The following is a 19,142-nucleotide window of genomic DNA, read 5'->3' on the forward strand; positions in this document are numbered from 1 at the left end:
GGGTGACCATTAGCCAAAGTTCAAAGCACATGAATGCATCTAACTGGTATTTACGACTTCAGAACTGGTAATTGCCTTCCCACTTGGTTATGAATGAAGCTTTACTGGATTTGTTTTTTAATAAACAGTATGTTCTAAATAGTATGTTGTACAATTAGTACTCAGTATGCAGTTTAAGTAAGTAATAGCCCAGCCAGATGTCGGACACGGCCATACTGTACAGAGAGAGATGCCTATCTGATACATCTGAAGGTCAGGCAGCTTCTCTGCAGTGATCAGCTTGCATAATACACAAGAATGTATTCACACAGTGAAGTGCAGTCATACAGTAGGTCAGGGGGAGTATTCATCTCATAACTACAGCAGTGATATGCATGCATACTAGATGATCGATGAGGTTCTTGTGAATCTATTGGATCTTGTGAATCTATTGGCATCAAAAGGAGATTAAATTAGGTCAAATGTTAAGAGAGAACAAACATGAGTTTCATCATTCACACTGCCCAAGATCAAAAGAGTACCAACATGTTGTATTCTGTGAAGAAGGGTTCCAACAAGAATCAGGGGCTCAAGTATACCTACTGCAAATGGAGCAAGAACGATTTACTTAAACATGCAGTGCCACCTAGTGTACAGCTGAGTCTGAACAATCTGCCTCAAATGTTGTAAGTGACCACAAATGTGAGCTTTTATTTGCTCTGTAATGATGTGCACCAAGTTCACACTTGTTGAATGCAAAATACAATGCATTGAATGTAAACGTGAGACGAGACAGTAGCTCTATATGTTACATTTCTAGCTGCAAATTTCTTGTAAAATCTCGACCCTCTAACATGCAAATTATCTTAAAAAGGTGCTTCAGTCAGCAACCATGTGTCTACACTTGCTACTATACTGGGATTCAATAGGAAAACTGCTGTGTCGGCATCATCAATGCAGTCTGACTGGGGGCTTTGAGTAAAGGGCCTTGAGTATAATGCTTAATTGTGCCTTACTTCACAAAGGGACAATTTGGTTTGAATGGTTCAAATGTTATATCAGGAACATGGAGTACTTAGAACATGGAGTAAAAATGTTAATTTTAAAAGCAGCATTTACATTTCAAACCACACAAAAGAGTTTGTAGCTTGTTGACAGGGATAATCTAATTCATATTTTTCAATTCTCTCTTCTGTGAGTTTCTACAGTTGGGTTTTGAGGAACAGGAGCAGGGCGCGATGTTTAAAAAAGCGACTTTTTGTTTCCATAGGCCTACATTTGTACTGTATTAACGTTATATTGCCAAAAAGTGAAAAGGACATACTTCCATTAAAGAAAGCAAACGCTACAATTGTACCTGTTCTTGAACACTTCCTGGGAAATCGCTAGGTTGAAGATTACATCATTTTTTAAACCTAGGAATATTGCAGCTCAGTGTCGATGCGAAAGCTACTCAGCATAGAGGTCAATGAGAACGAAATCTCAAACCTGTCAATTTATAAGGGTCGTCCCTAGTTACCACAATCACTAAATTCTAAACCCGGCCTATTTCTGTAATTGATCTTCTTAAAATTAGATGTTAAACTTAAGCCTAACCCCAAACTTAAGTTAAGAACAACAAGCAACATTTGTTTTATTATTAATTTTTACGATATCCAATGCTGACTTTATGGCTGTGGTAACTAGTGAAAACCGTTTATATTATTTATACGAGAACGGTAGAAGCCATCCATCACAGACGTTGCCAAGATACGGTATTTAAATTGATGTTGTGTAGCTAAGCAACAACCATAAACAAAGGCTTGGTGGCTTGCTTAGTGCAGACAGAACAGGGTGATGAAACTAAAAAGATGAGGCAAACATGTAATAGTGATGGTGGAGTGGGTTCCACTGAAAATGTTCAAGCCCGGGGAATGACTCTTCTCTCTATATTCGTCGACACTCCAACTGCCGAACCGAATCCTGAAACCAAGTTATTGGCTGACTTCAAGACAGACACTCATCTCAGAAAAGTGTACTTGGCGGGAAGAGGTGAGTTAGCTCATAAATTCAGCTGGCTGACTTCTATGCATCTCATTAGCGTTTGTTGTCACTGATCCTAGTGTCTGGTCCTTGTGCTTTGAGTAAGAACCACTGACTGAGTTCAACTAAACTAAATGGCAGAATATCACTACTGATCAAATAATATATATTTTATAATTATTTAGTTAAGCTTGTGAAGTTACTATTTTAGGGTAATATATTACTCTAGCCTAAGCATTAAAATATTTATTGTCATAACTATTTTTTGGGACCTCAGAGTATCTCAACAAGGAAGGTCAGACCTCTGTGAGCCCGCTCATTGGGAAAATAATGCAACAGATCTGCACAGACCCCACTCTCTGTCCAGAGTATCCATCATCCTTTGGCCTTCCAGAATTCACCAGGAGAGCAACAGAATTGGTTTTGGGCAGGGACTGCCATGCCATCGTGGAGAACAGGGTAATCTTTGCTGTCTACTGTGTATGTTCCATGGATCAACTTGACCTCATGTGTGATCCTCACAGTTTTCTCATACAGTAGGTGGCTTGCTGATTTAGAGCTCAAGGTTATGAAACTGTCTTTAAACAAGCACTGCACCAAGCCATCAGTCAAGAACAGCCATCTGGACACAAAGATAGGCCTTTCACAAGCTCAACGGCAGCGTAACCTATGTAATTACACTTTGGCCACCCCTTCCCTATCCACACACTACTTTTTATGTAATCAATCAACATCAGCTTGTAAGTGGCATTGGATAATACATTATGGCTGTGAGTATTTTGATTTTACTCCCCTCCCCTGTGCTCATTATTCTATAGGTGTTGGGTGTGCAGACTGTGGGCTGTACTGGGGCTGTCCGTCTGGGGGCTGAGCTCTTGAAGCACTGGTACAATGTGAGCGGTGTCTGGTGTGGGCCAGTCTATCTCTCCTCCCCCTGTGATGGTAAGTAGCAGGGGGAGGAGAGCATGCACATAGTTAAAAGCACAATCACAGAGCAATATAGTATTGGTATTGCTGATGATATTGGTGCTGAAGCTCTAGTCATCATGTTCCTTTCTGCAGACTCCTTGGCTGGTATCTTTGAGGCAGCAGGGATCCAGGATGTCCGTCGGTATCGGTATTGGGATACAGAGCAGAGGGGTGTGGGTGTGCAAAAAATGATGGAGGATCTGGAGATGGCTCCAGAGCAGAGTGTCATTGTTCTGTCTGCTTCTGCTCACTGTCCTACTGGTTCAGACCTCTCCCAGAAGCACTGGAGACTCCTCACACAGCTTATGGTGGTACTGCTCCATAACCCAACTGTTTTTGCAGTCGTTAGTAATGTAACAGATGTTATACATTTGACATTTTAGTAATTTCGCAGACACTCTTATCCAGAGTGACTTACAGTTCATGTATTCATTTTAAGATAGCTAGGTGAGACAACCACATATTACAGTTGTAGTAAGTAAATGTTTTCCTCAATAAAGAAGTTATCAGCAAAGTCATTTATCAATGTTTTTTTTTCTTCTTTGGAGGTCCTGGCATCAGTCTATCCCAGGGAGTAGCATTTCTACAGTAGAAACACTTGTTATAGTAGTCCTCTTCAGTCTCCTCATGCTCTCTCTATTCTTCTCTCTGCATCTTTTTTTCTACACTCTCAGAGGTGTAGGTTTTTCCCTTTCTTCCTGCTGCCTGCACAGGGCCTATGCCATGGGGATTTTCAACAAGACGCCTGGCCAGTGCGTCTGTGTGCCTCTCTGGGAATGGAGCTTCTGTGTGCCCAGTCCTTCTCCCACAGCTTTGGGCTTTACGGTGAGCCTTTTTAAGGGTTCACTTGTCTCTTAGTGTATTATCAATTACTTTCATCTGAATTACTTTCATCGACTGTGACGAATGTAAGATCCCCAGGACATAGATTGACAGTAAATCTCTGTATGGAAATGCATTTTCTTATATTGTCCTTACTACAGGTGAGCGCGTTGGACACCTCTTATGTGTCCTAAAGCAGAGCTCCACACTGCTAGCTGTTCAGTCCCAGGCCGAGAAGCAGGTCAGGGCTTTGTGGTCCCGGCCATCTGTCAGAGGAGCTCGTGTGGTTGCCACGGTGCTCAGTAACCCTGCCCACCATGTGGAGTGGTAAGTCATTATGGCTAGTCTATGCTTGAATAGCATTGTCTGCAAGGCTTCTCTAGTATAAAATGTGATCATACAAAGTCTGGTTACAGTACGTGGAACTAGTGCTTCATGATACGTTAAATAGACCTCTGTAAATCCTTGTCCCAGGCAGGAAGGAGTGAAGAGTATGGTGGAGAGGGGCATACTGGTCAGAGAGAGGTTGAGAGAGAAGCTAAGGCTTCTTGGATGTCCTGGCAGCTGGGATCACCTGATCCAGCAAGGTGGACTGTACTGTTGCACTGGGCTGAATGGTGAGCAAACCATATTAAGCCCCGTTTCCATGATGTTTCGGGTGAAAATTCATTGGTCACGGGTTGCGGGTTTTTGAGCTATTCCTAAATTGCACTGTGGCCGCCATGTATTTTCTCTTAAAAAAATATATATTTCACTGTGACCAGCTGCTGACTGTCAGGCATTGATGCAGGCTGTTGCTGAGTGAGTGAGTGAGTGGTGTGTGTGTGTTGAGTGAGCAAGAGGAGAGGGAGCAGCACTCGCATGTTGTGACAACTTTTTAGTTGAAGGTAGGCTATTTAGATTGTCATTATGGAGACACCTACTTCCAACCATTTCTGTAAAACAGGAGCTAGAGCTGATGCACATCAAGAAATAATGGAAAACGACTTTGGGTGCATTAGAGCGCATTACATAAATTCGCTCAGAGGTGGTTTAAACTGCATTCTAACGTTGACTTTGCATTATCAAGCAAATTGTTTTATGCATCCTCAGTTCTTGGTTCTTGGAGGCTGCTCGAGTGGAAATTGAAAATGGAAGTTATGGAACTCCTTCACTTGGTTATTTTTATGGGAAAACGAAAACATTTGCCTCTGTTGGCCATAAAGTAGCCAATTAATGTACAGTACCAGTCAAAAGGGTTTTCCAGGGTTTTTCGTTATTTTTTATAATTTTCTACATTGTAGAATTATAATGAAGACATCAAAACTATGAAATAACACTTATGGAATCGTGTAGTAAGCAAAAAAGTGTTTATATTTGCGATTCTTCAAAGTAGCCACCCTTTGCCTTAATGACAGCTTTGTACACTCTCTAGCAACATTAGCGAAGCCAGCTGCAGTCACATAATGGCTACCTAACAACATTACATAATTTCTCATTTCTGGAGGCAGTGGAAACGCAATTTGAGCTAGCCCACTTCAGGCCAGCCCAACCTGGGTTGACTTTAAAGTGCCAATGGAAACGGGGCTTAAGTTAAGTTTAGGATTTGTCATCTTTCAACCAATTCAAACAGTGGTAGAGCACTGTACCTGTCTATGGGATTGATTAAATCAGTATCACCAAAGTTCAGCGCTATAGCACCCTTAAAATGTAAAGGTAATTTCCATTGAGCTGGCATATACAGCGTTTCCTGTAAATGTAGTCTCCACGAACGCGGAGCTATAGCGCTGTACTTCAGGGATACGGATTGAATCAAGTCCTACAGTACATTCGGAAAGTATTCAGACCCCTTGACTTTTTCCATATTTTGTTACTTTACAGCCTTATTCTAAAATGTATTACATAGTCGCCACCCCCCCCCCCCCCCCCCCCTCATCAATCTACACTTAATACCCAATCATGACAAAGCTAAAACAGGTTTTTATAAAATATCAGGTTTTAATGAAATATGACATTTACATAAGTATTCAGACCCTTTACTCAGTACTTTGTTGAAGCACCTTTTGCATCAATTACAGCATCGAGTCTTCTTGGGTATGACGCTACAAGCTTGGCACACCTGTATTTGGGGAGTTTCTCCCTTTCTCGCTTTCTCCCTTTTAGCTCTGTCAGGCTGGATGGGGAGCATTGCTGCACAGCTATTTTCAGGTCTCTCCAGAAATGTTCACTCAAGGACATTCAGAAACTTGTCGCAAAGCCACTCTTGCGTTGTCTTGGCTGTGTGATTAGGGTCGTTGTCCAGTTGGAAGGTGAACCTTCGCCCCAGTCTGAGGTCCTGAGTGCTCTGGAGCAGGTTTTCATCAAAGATCTCTCAAATCAAATCAACTTTTATTAGTCACGTACGCCGAATACAACAGGTGCAACAGACCTTACAGTGAAATGCTTACAAGCCCCTAACCAACAATGCTGTTTAAAACATACAAATAAGAATAAGAAATAAAAGGAACAAGTCATTTAAGAGCAGCAGTAAAATAACAATAGCGAGACTATATACAGGGGGTATCGGTACATGTGTCAATGTGCGGGGCCAATGGTTAGTCGAGGTAATTTAGGTAATATGTACATGTAGGTTGAGTTATTAAAGTGATAATGCATAGATAATGACAAGAGAGTAGCAGTGGCATAAAAGAGGGGATGGGGGGGCTGAGCAATGCAAATAGTCTAGGTAGCCATTTGATTAGATGTTCAAGAGTCTTATGACTTGGGGGTAGAAGCTGTTTATAAGTCTCTTGGACCTAGACTTGGCGCTCCGGTACCGCTTGCCGTGCGGTAGCAGAGAGAACAGTCTTTGACTAGGGTGGCTGGAGTCTTTGACAATTTTTCGCACCTTCCTCTGACACCGCCTGGTATAGAGGTCCTGGATGGCAGGAGGCTTGGCCCCAGTGATGTACTGGGCCGTACGCACTACCCTCTGTAGTGCCTTGCGGTCGGAGGCCGAGCAGTTGCCATACCAGGCAGTGATGCAACCAGTCAGGATGCTCTCGATGGTGCAGCTGTAGAACCTGTTGAGGATCTGAGGACCCATTCCAAATCTTTTCAGGTTTTTCAGGAATAGGTTTTGACGTGCTCTCTTTACAACAGTCTTGGTGTGCTTGGACCAAGTTAGTTTGTTAGTGATGTGGACACCAAGGAACTTGAAGATCTCAACCTGCGCCACTACAGCCCCACACTACGCAGGATTAAAATCCTGCAGCGCACGCAAGGTCCCCCTGTTCAAGCCAGTGCATGTCCAGGCCCGTCTGAAGTTTGCCAATGACCATCTGGATGATCCAGAGGAGGAATGGGAGAAGGTCATGTGGTCTGATGAGACAAAAATAGAGCTTCTTGGTTTAAACTCCACTCGCCGTGTTTGGAGGAATAAGAAGGATGAGTACAACCTCAAGAACACCATCCCAACCGTGAAGCATGGAGGTGGAAACATCATTCTTTGGGGATGCTTTTCTGCAAAGGGGACAGGACGACTGCACCATATTGAGGGGTTGGATGGATGGGGCCACGTATCGCGAGATCTTGGCCAACAACCTCCTTCCCTCAGTAAGAGGATTGAAGGTGGGTCGTGGCTGGGTCTTCCAGCATGACAACGACCCGAAACACACAGCCAGGGCAACTAAGAAGTAAGAAGCATCTCAAGGTCCTGGAGTGGCCTAGCCAGTCTCCAGACCTGAACCCAATAGAACATCTTTGGAGGGAGCTGAAAGTCCGTATTCCCCAGCGACAGCCCCGAAACCTGAAGGATCTGGAGAAGGTCTCTATGGAGCAGTGGACCAAAATCCCTGCTGCAGTGTGTGCAAACCTGGTCAAGAACTACAGGAAACGTATGATCTCTGTAATTGCAAACAAAGGTTTCTGTACCAAATATTAAGTTCTGCTTTTCTGATGTATCAAATACTTATGTCATGCAATAAAATGCAAATTAATTACTTAAACAGTCTTGTAGCTTAGCATCTGCTTTATCTGACCACTTTTTTATTGACCGAGTCACTGGTGCTTCCTGCTTTAATTTTTGCTTGTAAGCAGGAATTGGGAGGATATAATTATGGACAGATTTGCCAAATGGAGGGCGAGGGAGGGCTTTGTACGTGTTTCTGTGTGTGGCGTAAAGGTGGTCTAGAGTATTTCCCCTCTGGTTGCACATTTAACATGCTGATGGAAATTTGGTAAAACGGATTTAAGTTTTCCTGCATTAAAGTCCCCCGCCCCTAGGAGCGCCACCTCTGGATGAGCGTTTTTCTGTTTGCTTATGGCGGAATACAGCTCATTGCGTGCGGTCTTAGTGCCAGCATCGGTCTGTGGTGGTATGTAGACAGCTACGAAAAATACAGTTGAAAACTCTCTAAGTGAATAGTGTGATCTACAGCTTATCATGAGATACTCTACCTCAGGTGATCAAAACCTTGAGACTTCCTTAGATATCATGCACCAGCTGTTGTTTACAAATATACATTGTCCGCCACCCCTTGTCAAATCAAGCTCTGTTCTATCCTGCCGATACAGCGTATAACTAGCCAGCTGTATGTTGATAATGTTGTCGTTCAGCCACGACTCCATGAAGCATAAGATATTACAGTTTTAATGTCCCGTTGGTAGTTTAATCTTCCTCGTAGGTCGTCGATTTTATTTTCCAATGTTTGCATGTTAGTTAGTGGAACGGAAGGCAGTGGGTGTTTATTCGATCGCCTACAAATTCTCAGAAGGCAGCCCGACCTCATTTTCTCTGTCTTCTCTTCACGCAAATGACAAGGATTTGGGCCTGTTCCCGGGAAAGCAGTATGTCCTTCAAGTCGGGCTCGTCGGACTCATTAAAGGAGAAAAAACTTCTGCCAGTTCGTGGTGAGTAATCGCTGTTCTGATGTCCAGAAGTTATTTTCGGTCAGAAGAGACGGTAGCAGCAACATTATGTACAGAATAAGTAAAAAAATAAGTTACAAAACAACACAAATAAACAAACAAAAAACACAGTTGGTTAGGAGCACGTAAAAAATGTCAGCTATCTTCTCCGGCGCCATGGTACTCGCTGTACTTTGCTCCGTTCATCTTTGTGTCACACCCTGATCTGTTTCACCTGTCCTCATTATTGTCTCCACCCCCTCCAGGTGTCGCTTGTTTTCTCCAGTGTATTTATCCCTGTGTTTCCTGTCTCTCTGTGCCAGTTCGTCTTGTATGTCCAAGCCTACCAGCGTTTTTTCCCGGTTTCCTGCTTTGCCTTTTCTCCTTTTTCTAGTTCTCCCAGTTTTGACCCTTGCCTGTTTCTGGACTCTGTACCCACCTGCCTAACCATTCTGCCTGCCCCGACCTCGAGCCTGCCTGCCACTCTGTACCTCCTGGACTCTGATCTGGTTATAACCTTTTGCCTGTCCACGACCATTCTCTTGCCTATTCCCTTTGGATTTATTAAACATCTTAAACTCCAACCATCTGCCTCCTGTGTCTGCATTTGGGGCTCGCCTTGTGCCTTTATACTTTGCCTCGATCCTGACTAGTCTCCCAGTCCCTGCCGCTGAAAAACATCCCCCACAGCATGATGCTGCCACCACCATGCTTCACCGTAGGGATGGTGCCAGGTTTCCTCCAGACATGGCGCTTGGTATTCAGGCCAAAGAGTTCAGTCTTGGTTTCATCAGACCAGAGAATCTTGTTTCTCATGGTCGGAGAGTCCTTTAGGTGCCTTTTTGCAAACTCAAAGCTGGCTGTCGTGCCTTTTACTGAGGAGTGGCTTCTGTCTGGCCAATTTACCATCAGTGACCATCACTGGTGTGACCACCAGGTTTTTAGTCACCTCCCTGACCAAGGCCCTTCTCCCCCAATTGCTCAGTTTGGCCGGGCGGCCAGCTCTAGGAGAGTCTTTGTGGTTCCAAACTTCTTCCATTTTAGTATGATGGAAGCCACTGTGTTCTTGGGGATCTTTACTGCTGCAGACATTTTTCCGTACCCTCCCCCAGATGTGCGCCTCGACACAATCCTGTCTCGGAGCTCTACGGACAATTCCTTCGACTTCATGGTTTGGTTTTTGCTCTGACGGCCACTGTCAACTGTGGGACCTTATATAGACAGGTGTGTGCCTTTCCAAATCATGTCCAATCAATTGAATTTAGCACAGGTGGACTCCAATCAAGTTGTAGAAACATCTCAAGGATATACCTGAACTCAATTTCAGGTCTCATAGCAAAGGGTCTGAATACTTGTAAATCCTTTTAATACATTTGCTAAAATGTAAAATAAAAATGTTTTCCCTTTGTCATTATGGGGCATTGTGTGTAGATTGCTGAGGATTTTTATTTATTTAACCCATTTTAGAATAAGGCTATAATGTAACAAAATGTGGAAAAAGTCAAGGGGTCTGAATACTTTCCGAAGGCACTGTATATCAGCATTTTTTTGTATTGTTTCCACAAACAATGTAGACAATTTATGCACTGCATCAAGACAGTTGATTTTGTTTCTTTGCATTATCTAGCTAGCCTTTAGTGTCAGCAATTTTATCTCACAATTTTCATCTCTAGTTGGCTTTCATCCACTTAATTCTGAAATATATTCTTTATATCTTTAGCAATTATGTTGTACAGTTTTATTGACCTGAATTCTACCCCATACAGCCAAGCTGAGTCGTGCTTCGTAAAAACTTCTGCTAAATGGCATATACTTTATACTGTACAGTATATGTCCATGTCCACTATACTGTTTATTGTACACGTAGGTACCAGTAATTTACGTAAGTGCTATGTTCCATGTTGAATGTCCTTAATTTTTGATTATGATCTCTTCACCTGTCTCCTTTAGTCCAACAAGTGGAATTCCTGGAAAAGAGGAGACATATCTACCTGCATCCCAATGGCTGTCTGAATGTGAGTGCTATCAACAGCTGTAACCTAGACTATATAGCTGAGTCCATCCACCTGGCTTTGACCTCTGTCTTCTGATGTCAATTACAATACCTGGGGCCTCATTTATAAAACGGACTTATGATCAATTTTGATCTTAAGGATGACTTACGCAGAAAACCACGTATAAGTAGTTATTTATAAAACCTTACTTTGGCGTGGAAATTATATTATCCCTACGCAAAGTCTAGACTCTATGTAGGTGATTTTCCTGCTGGTTATGTAGGGCTATTCTTTTTTTCCCCTTGCAGTTTAAGGTCAGACACTTTCTTTTTCCACATCAGCTACAGTTCTGTCTTGCTGCCCCACCTGGTTCACTGCAGCGGCGACGCACTCCCAAGCTAGCTGTTTGGCTTTGTTTGTCAACCCACCGAATAATACGTGTTTCCTGTCTTCGATCTCCTCTACCATCGCTGTGATCTCGTCTTTCAAAAGGTTTGCTTTTCTATTTTGGTCCATGGCTATTCCTGACTAAACCCTCATTTGTGCTAGCATTCTATAAGGGGAAATCGTTGATTGTAAGGCACGTTCAGGTGCCGTCAATTTTAAGTTAATTTTAGATTTATAGATCACAGGTGCGTACGTTACAAAATGGGATTCTTAGAACCTGTGTAAGCAAGGTTTTTTATGCCCAGTATCTTTTATGAATCGAATGTAAGCACACCATCGGAAATGATCTTACGACTAAGTTCAAGTATAAATGAGGCCCCTGGTGACAGCCTCTATAAAATCCTTATTCAGCTTGACTAAATCATGTGAAGGAAGCATCTTTATGTCACATACAATACCAAACGAATTAGGGCTGAATTCATAAGGAAAATGGCTGTTAGTTATCATTTATTGAAACAAATTAACAATTGACTTTAGTATGTAGAGTGTAACATCCAAGCGTTAAATTAGAGGTAGGGATTAGGGAATATGAACTATGGCATATGGTATTTTGAACCTACATAGCTGGAAAATATTGTTGGCATATAGTTGTGCTGTGGTAGTCCAGTAAGGAGCACTCTTTCTTCCGGTACAAGTAGATCCTAATGCCCTAGTTGGGTAAAAGGGTTCTTGTGTAGTCAAGACAAGGGTCCATCTTTTGGATGAGATGTTAAACAGAGATCCTGACCTTATAGAGACAACTATTGTGACACTTACAATATGGGAGTAGTAGGGATTGTCCTAGCCAATGTGCTCACAGAACACTCACAGAACACTGCCCAATTGGATAGTTTCACCCTTTTGTAATTTTTAACATGTTATTTTAACTCTAGTGATAACATAACCATGAAATTATTAAGGTCAACCTTTTTAGTTTTTAATTGACCAATGTATTTTATACTGTAACCTATTGTTTGTGGCACATTGAAAGATATTATTTTTAATGCATACAGGTAGTTCCATGGTAGAAGGTCAAATAAATGTGCTGTGACAAATTATTAAAAACCTTCTTAAAACTTTTAAAATTAAGTGTACTATACCAATTTCCATAATAAGATGGTGCTCATGTCATTAGGAAATACATCCATGTTGTTTACCTGAATATTGATTGTTTGACTCTGTTTGTTGTAACGGATATTGCAGTTGCACAAGCAGGACGCAGTCCCTACACATTGCATTGGAGCAAAAACAATCTACGTTTTGTGTGATGATGTAAGCTAGTCTTTGTAGTTGCTGTCATATCGTAGCCACTAGCCAGAGTTGTTGAAAAAGAACACTACTACTCTGACTGCTTAGCCATTGTTTGCAATGATGATTAAAAAAATACCATTCATCGCTAATTAGACTGTGTGTCTTTGTTTTGCTTGTGTTTGATGTACTGTCTAGATAGCTGCATGTAACTCCCCACTTGAGTTTTGCATTGGGGCAAAAAACAATCTGCGAGTTTGTATGAACATGTTGATCATGTCTTTTGTGTACAACATGTAAATAGCTACATGTAGCCTAGCTCCCCAACTGAAAAAAATAACATGAAATCGAACTTAATCTGATTAGTTTACACCAAAGATGTTCATCGCCGATCGAGGAGGGGAAAGCAGCAGCGTAGCATTGAGCAGCATCTACGTAGGCAGAAGAGTGAGTAGCAGCTACGCATAAAAAAAATCCTGCACATGTGCAGAAAACTCCTCATTTTTATCCACGGTTAATCAGGTTTCCAGAAATCCGAACAACAGCCCTCCGAAATCTAAAACATGAAATGTTCAGTGTCATTTACATGAATACACTACTACAGTCTTTGTACATTCACAATCTGATTCCCCATTGGAGTCCAGTTATTTCAGCCAAAAAACGAATGGCATTAACTAACATGTTTTAGAGTTATACCCTTTTCATACATAGGACGCCGCTACAGTAACGGGTCAATAGCGACAATCGATAACCTTTCAGACAATTTTTTTTAAAGTGCTGCATCAGCGTCTACCTTTTTAGACGGTAGAATTCTGCTCCGGCATAGAATATTCTGTATTTATTCCCTGACAACAAATGTTTCTCATTGATGTGCTGTAGTGTTGTTTTTCTGCCGTTTTTTCTGTTAGGGTAGATAGATGGGGTTTCTTTCTACTAAATGTATTTGTAAGCATAGCGGCGGGAAGTAGGGGGTTGCACTAAGAAAAGTAGTGCACTGGGCCTTTAATAGTCCTGTATTAGCCAACCGATATAGCCGTCTGCAGCGCCAGCACGGGCAAAAATACTTCCTTGTTGTATTTTAGAAACAATGATATTATTCAGAATAATTATGAATATATAATCTGCAATCTACGGTGAAGTGAGACTCAGTAGACAGGCAATATTGTGGTCCAGTTGTTTGCTAAATGCAAAGGTGGTATCTAGAGGATGCAGATTGAAATTCCAAGCTGTGCATAAGGAACTACTGTTGTGCCCCTGAGCAACACAACATCCATTACTGAGAGGAGCCTTCAGTACTATCCAGACTGATTTTAGTGCCTTCGGGGGAATCTCAATCAAATGCACAACAATATTACAGACATAACATTTCTAGTTCAATATAAAATATATGAGGGAATAAAAATGGATATGGAGACTTAATAATGTAGTCTTAAATCAACAGGATCCGTCTTGTGAAAAGTTACTGAAGGCTTTTCCCAATAGAGAGATGTCAGCAGATACACTACATGACCAAAAGTGCGTGGACACCTGCTCGTCGAGCCCCTTCTTTTTAAACCCGTCCCCTCACAAAATGCCCTTGCTTTATTGTTGCCTAATATTGAACCTTACATGTCAGTGTGACAATGTGAGCGGAAAGGACAAAATATACATTTAAAAAAAAATTTTATTTCACCTTTATTTAACCAGGTAGGCAAGTTGAGAACAAGTTCTCATTTACAATTGCGACCTGGCCAAGATAAAGCAAAGCAGTTCGACACATACAACGACACAGAGTTAGTTACACATGGAGTAAAACAAACATACAGTCAATAATACAGTATAAACAAGTCTATATACGATGTGAGCAAATGAGGTGAGATAAGGGAGGTAAAGGCAAAAAGGCCATGGTGGCAAAGTAAATACAATATAGCAAGTAAAACACTGGAATGGTAGATTTGCAATGGGAGAATGTGCAAAGTAGAAATAAAAATAATGGGGGTGCAAAGGAGCAAAATAAATAAATTAATTAAATACAGTAGGGAAAGAGGTAGTTGTTTGGGCTAAATTATAGGTGGGCTATGTACAGGTGCAGTAATCTGTGAGATGCTCTGACAGTTGGTGCTTAAAGCTAGTGAGGGAGATAAGTGTTTCCAGTTTCAGAGATTTTTGTAGTTTGTTCCAGTCATTGGCAGCAGAGAACTGGAAGGAGAGGAGGCCAAAGAAATAATTGGTTTTGGGGGTGACTAGAGAGATATACCTGCTGGAGCGTGTGCTACAGGTGGGAGATGCAATGGTGACCAGCGAGCTGAGATAAGGGGGGACTTTACCTAGCAGGGTCTTGTAGATGACATGGAGCCAGTGGGTTTGGCGACGAGTATGAAGCGAGGGCCAGCCAACGAGAGCGTACAGGTCGCAATGGTGGGTAGTATATGGGGCTTTGGTGACAAAACGGATTGCACTGTGATAGACTGCATCCAATTTGTTGAGTAGGGTATTGGAGGCATCCACCACAGCACACACCTACACCTCACATAACACATAGTTTCAGCCCAGTGTAGATCAATCCAACCCCCAGTCATACACAGCGCCAATTTTCCCAGGCAAGCTGGTGTGGATCTTGTATAGAAATTTGGGTTGGTAGAAAAAACTGGGTAATGATTTGCATTCGCTGTAAGGTCCTACAGTATGTTCATCAAGCATACATTACACCTCTATAAGGATAAGCATATCATAAATGTGACACAGCCACATTATGAATGTATGAATAAGAGATGTGATCACAGATGTCAGAGCATAACCCATAATCAAAAATGTAAATGTTTTCTGTGAAGACAGCTGATGTCATAATATTCATACAAACTCCCTAACATCACAGATAAGACAGTCTATTCGAAATGTCCTATGCTTTGCTATGTCATTTGTGTGCCTGCAGAAAAATCAGTCTGTGCCTCTAGACACGGGGACATGCCAAACACAATCTATCATATGTTAAATCAACAGGAGGAAAAACAACCTGAGGAAAACAATTGGAGCTGATAAGCCACAGGCAAGCACACATCAATGTTTTACTGAAACGCGCAAAGATGCTCTCCAGCCATGACAACCTCTCTGCTGCCATTGATATCACCCACGTATATAAAACCAAGATATACTGTATGTCCAGGACAAAAGACTCTGTGTACGTAGCAGATCACAGCTCCCAATTCCAAGAAACAAGGTTTACTGAGTAAATGACCTACGCAGGAACATCGTCATATCTGTTGATGCTTCCTGACACTGACAATACTCACATACAGGCAGATCAATTAAAATAGCCTTAAATATTTCTATCTAGGTCATTGTACATTGCCTACTTTGTCTATACAATACTGATTTGACGTGTAAGCAGATGTTAACTGGCAGCCATGGGTTATGAAAATCAAATGTTACAGCTCTTACAATGTAGGCTGTTTCTCTTGAGTTTTTTCACAACTTCTTCTGTTTCAAATGTAATGATTGATACTTTGCTCATAATGCAATAAGAAAAGTTCAACTGAATCCAGTGTGAGAAAATGAAAAACATGGCGACCCAAAATGAAACGCATGCAGATTAAAGACAATCTGTTAACATGTCTGGCATTAAATTCCCTTTCACCAGATTCATAATGACAGAGCCCAAATGCAGTGCTGTAACCTCAAAAACATCCGGGGGAAAAATGACTAGGGAGGGTACGTAATGGACGATCGGCCCACTCTTCCCATTGCACTTAGGGTAAACAATGACCATAATCAACATCTACAGTACCATAATGCATGGCCATTAGCAATCTGTCAAACAGCCCTTTGATTTTCACATCTCTCTCTCAAAACACATACAGGAAAAAATGTAATCTGTTCTCATCTGTTGCAACACCCCTGAACTGTATTTCGTGGATAGTGAGAGGGAACCAGGGTGAGTGGATTCAGGCAAAGTTCATATTTTAATAAAATGGTTGAGCAGTGAGATTTGGCCAGGCTGGCAGAGAGTCATGTAGAGACAGGCGTCTGGTTCTATCCATGCCAGTCAAGTAATTCAGTAAACCAGACATCTTGTCCAACTCTCATCTCCATCTCAGCAGCAGTTGTGGGACTTAACCACTCTCTTCAAGGAACAAGGGCATTTCAGGTAGACAAGCTGATTGTTCATTGAACTTAGTAAGATCAAAATACTTCCCTTAATTAACACAGCAAGACAGCTAACCAGGAAGACTGCTTACATCACTTACTACTCAGTGTACACGCAGAGCAGTGTGACAGCCTGTGGTCACTAACCACTGTGGTAAATTGTTCCATTGATCTTTCATCAAGCCCAGGTCTCAGCAGTGGTAATGCTCAGTATTGACAATGATGCAGAGACCAATAACTAGTAGTCATCATACTAGGGCCAGGCGTTTTGGGGCAGTTTTGGGGGAACAGTGCCTCTAAATGTTCTTCAAAACTACTGGCCCTATACTCTGAGGACAAACACAAAGTAGACTACCTCCCTACCACATACTGTAGATTTACCCCTATTTAGGCTATATCAATAACAGTTTAATTTACATTTTGTGGTCTAGTAAAAACATGTGGTTAAGTCATTCATAGTTCATCTATTTATCTCATCTCCAGATCTCTATAGAGCAACAGAACCCTGTCAAAATGTAATAAGATAAATGGGGCTGCCAATTCTTCTTTTCTGTTCTTCATTTTGTACCTGTATGCTCTGCACATTCTCTTTGAAAGAATCAGAGGGCACTGAACTAATGACATATTCTTTTGATGTGATAGACCTCTAGAGCGTATTAGATTCTCTCAGTCCAGTAAATGGATCAGAAACTAGAATGCTGTGTTTGAAAAGATTTGGAGTGAGGTCATGCAGTGAGAGAAATGAAAGGAATCTACAAGCTTTCTTTGATGATGGACATCATCCTAGATATGGTAACTTCACCTGGGAGACCTCTGGGGTCTTGTGTGGAGAAAGACAGTACACACAGAGCTAACAAAAAATATATAAGTCATTTAAGTACAACAACTGTAACTGTAGAAACTGTAATAAGCACAACATATCATATGTTCACCTAAGCATCACATATGTTTTTTACATTGGTTGTTTGTGAGACATTTGAGGGCACATCCATGATGATCCACAGAACCACAATTGAGGGTACACTTCATATTGCGCTTGAACTGAAGTGTGTATACCCATGAGATCAGATCCATTTCCGAGCGAAGTAACCCAAAAACAAGCTCGCACTCTACTGGCAGGGGTGCTGGTGGAGACAGGGTGCTGAGTGGACAGGGAACAACTTTGATCTGGTTGTTGCAGTGGTAAAGATGAAAGTGTCAATGAACAAGCAGCAATCAGCAGCAGTGCACCCAGAATACATATGGAACACTGTTGGTCTAAGCCCCACATCCCATCCTCCAATCCTAAAGCCTTGCCTACAGCTTCTTCAATAAGGATAGAAGTGGCAATGCTGGATCTTCCCTTTGTCATCTGTTTGAAGTATGTTATCGGTTCCCAGGTCTCAAATGAGCTCTTCCAGCCTTGATTCTCTTTGAACATACAGTGCCTTCAGAAAGTACTCATACCCTTTGACTTAGTCCACATTTTGTTGTCTTACAACCTGAATTCAAAATGTATGAAATATACACATCACCTACACACAATACCCCAAACTGACAAAGTGAAAGCATGTTTTTAGAAATGTTTGCAAATGTATAAAAAAAATGAAATACAGAAATATATAATTTACATAAGTATTCACACCCCTGAGTCAATACCTAGAATCACCTTTGGCAGCGATTACAGCTGTGAGTCTTTCTGGGTAAGTCAACAAGAGTTTTGCACATCTGGATTGTACAATATTTGCACATCATTCTGTTGAAAATTCTTCAAACTCTTAAGTTGGTAGTTGATCATTGCTAGACACCCATGTTCAGGTCTTGCCATAGATAATCAAGCAGATTTAAATAAAAACTGTAACTAGGCCACTCAGGAACATTCAATGGCATCTTGGTAAGCAAATCCAGTCTATATTTGGCCTTGTGTTTTAGGTTATTGTCCTGCTGAAAGGTGAATTTGTCTCCCAGTGTCTATTGGAAAGCAGACTGAATCAGTGTTTCTTCTAGGATTTTGCCTGTGCTTAGCTCTATTCCATTTATTTTTATCCATGAAAACTCCCTAGTCCTTGTCAATGACAAGCATACTTATAACATGATGGAGCCACCACCATGCTTGAAAATATGAATGGTGGTACTGTCACACCTGCTCCCGCTCTTCCTCCCTCTGGCGCTCGCGCATCAGCGATCATTGGACTCACGTGGACTCAATTACTTGTGTCATTACCTTCCCTATATCTGTCTGTGCCCAAGCTGTGTTCCCTGCTTCGGAATTGTTTGTCATAGGTCCTTTTTTACCTGTGTGCTGACGCTGTTCCTGTCGTGTTCTACGTCTGTTCCCTATTAAATGTTTAACTCCCCGTACCTGCTTCTCCTGTCCGGCGTCACTCCTTACATGAACACTTATTGACTCAAGACATTTCAGCTTTTCATTTTCTATTAATTAGTAAACATTTCTACAAACATAATTCCACTTTGACACTATGGGCTATTGTGTGTAGGCCAGTGGCACAAAATCTACATTGAATAGATTTAAAAATCAGGTTTTAACACAATAAAATGTGGAAAAAGTCAAGGGATGAGAATACTTTCTGATGGCCCTGTAAAGCATAGCATAACCTCTAAAGCACAAGCTGAAGCTTACACAATGAATAAAACAAGAGCAGGTTTGACAGGGTACTTATATCATTTTAAAGATTAATCAAATTAGCAATAATA

General features: G+C 41.6%; 1 protein-coding gene across 2 annotated transcripts; it reads left to right on the forward strand.

The window, feature by feature from the left end:
* The first annotated feature begins 1,759 nt into the window (after window positions 1-1,759).
* got1l1 (glutamic-oxaloacetic transaminase 1 like 1) lies at window positions 1,760-12,478 on the forward strand. Of its 2 annotated transcripts, XM_021621523.2 has the most exons (9): window positions 1,760-2,010; window positions 2,279-2,460; window positions 2,820-2,943; window positions 3,064-3,281; window positions 3,645-3,795; window positions 3,954-4,119; window positions 4,267-4,409; window positions 10,609-10,673; window positions 10,994-12,478. In XM_021621523.2, the coding sequence occupies exons 1-9, from the start codon at window positions 1,830-1,832 to the stop codon at window positions 11,126-11,128; spliced, it is 1,365 nt and encodes a 454-aa protein (XP_021477198.2). In that variant the 5' UTR covers window positions 1,760-1,829; the 3' UTR covers window positions 11,129-12,478. The 2 variants fall into 2 exon arrangements, with proteins under 2 accessions (XP_021477198.2, XP_021477199.2); XM_021621524.2 differs by having other exon boundaries at window positions 10,609-11,134.
* Window positions 12,479-19,142: the final 6,664 nt, after the last annotated feature.

This window comes from Oncorhynchus mykiss, chromosome 11 (genome assembly GCF_013265735.2).
Source record: "Oncorhynchus mykiss isolate Arlee chromosome 11, USDA_OmykA_1.1, whole genome shotgun sequence".
Taxonomy (NCBI): domain Eukaryota; kingdom Metazoa; phylum Chordata; class Actinopteri; order Salmoniformes; family Salmonidae; genus Oncorhynchus; species Oncorhynchus mykiss.

What these genes read in the sequence shown, in the direction of transcription:
- got1l1 (XM_021621523.2), top strand. Translation starts at nt 1,830, where the DNA reads ATGAGGCAAACATGTAATAGTGATGGTGGAGTGGGTTCCACTGAAAAT. An exon ending in AGTGTACTTGGCGGGAAGAG is followed by an intron (nt 2,011 to 2,278) that starts GTGAGTTAGCTC and finishes TTGGGACCTCAG; the next exon opens with AGTATCTCAACAAGGAAGGT. An exon ending in TCCTCACACAGCTTATGGTG is followed by an intron (nt 3,282 to 3,644) that starts GTACTGCTCCAT and finishes CTACACTCTCAG; the next exon opens with AGGTGTAGGTTTTTCCCTTT.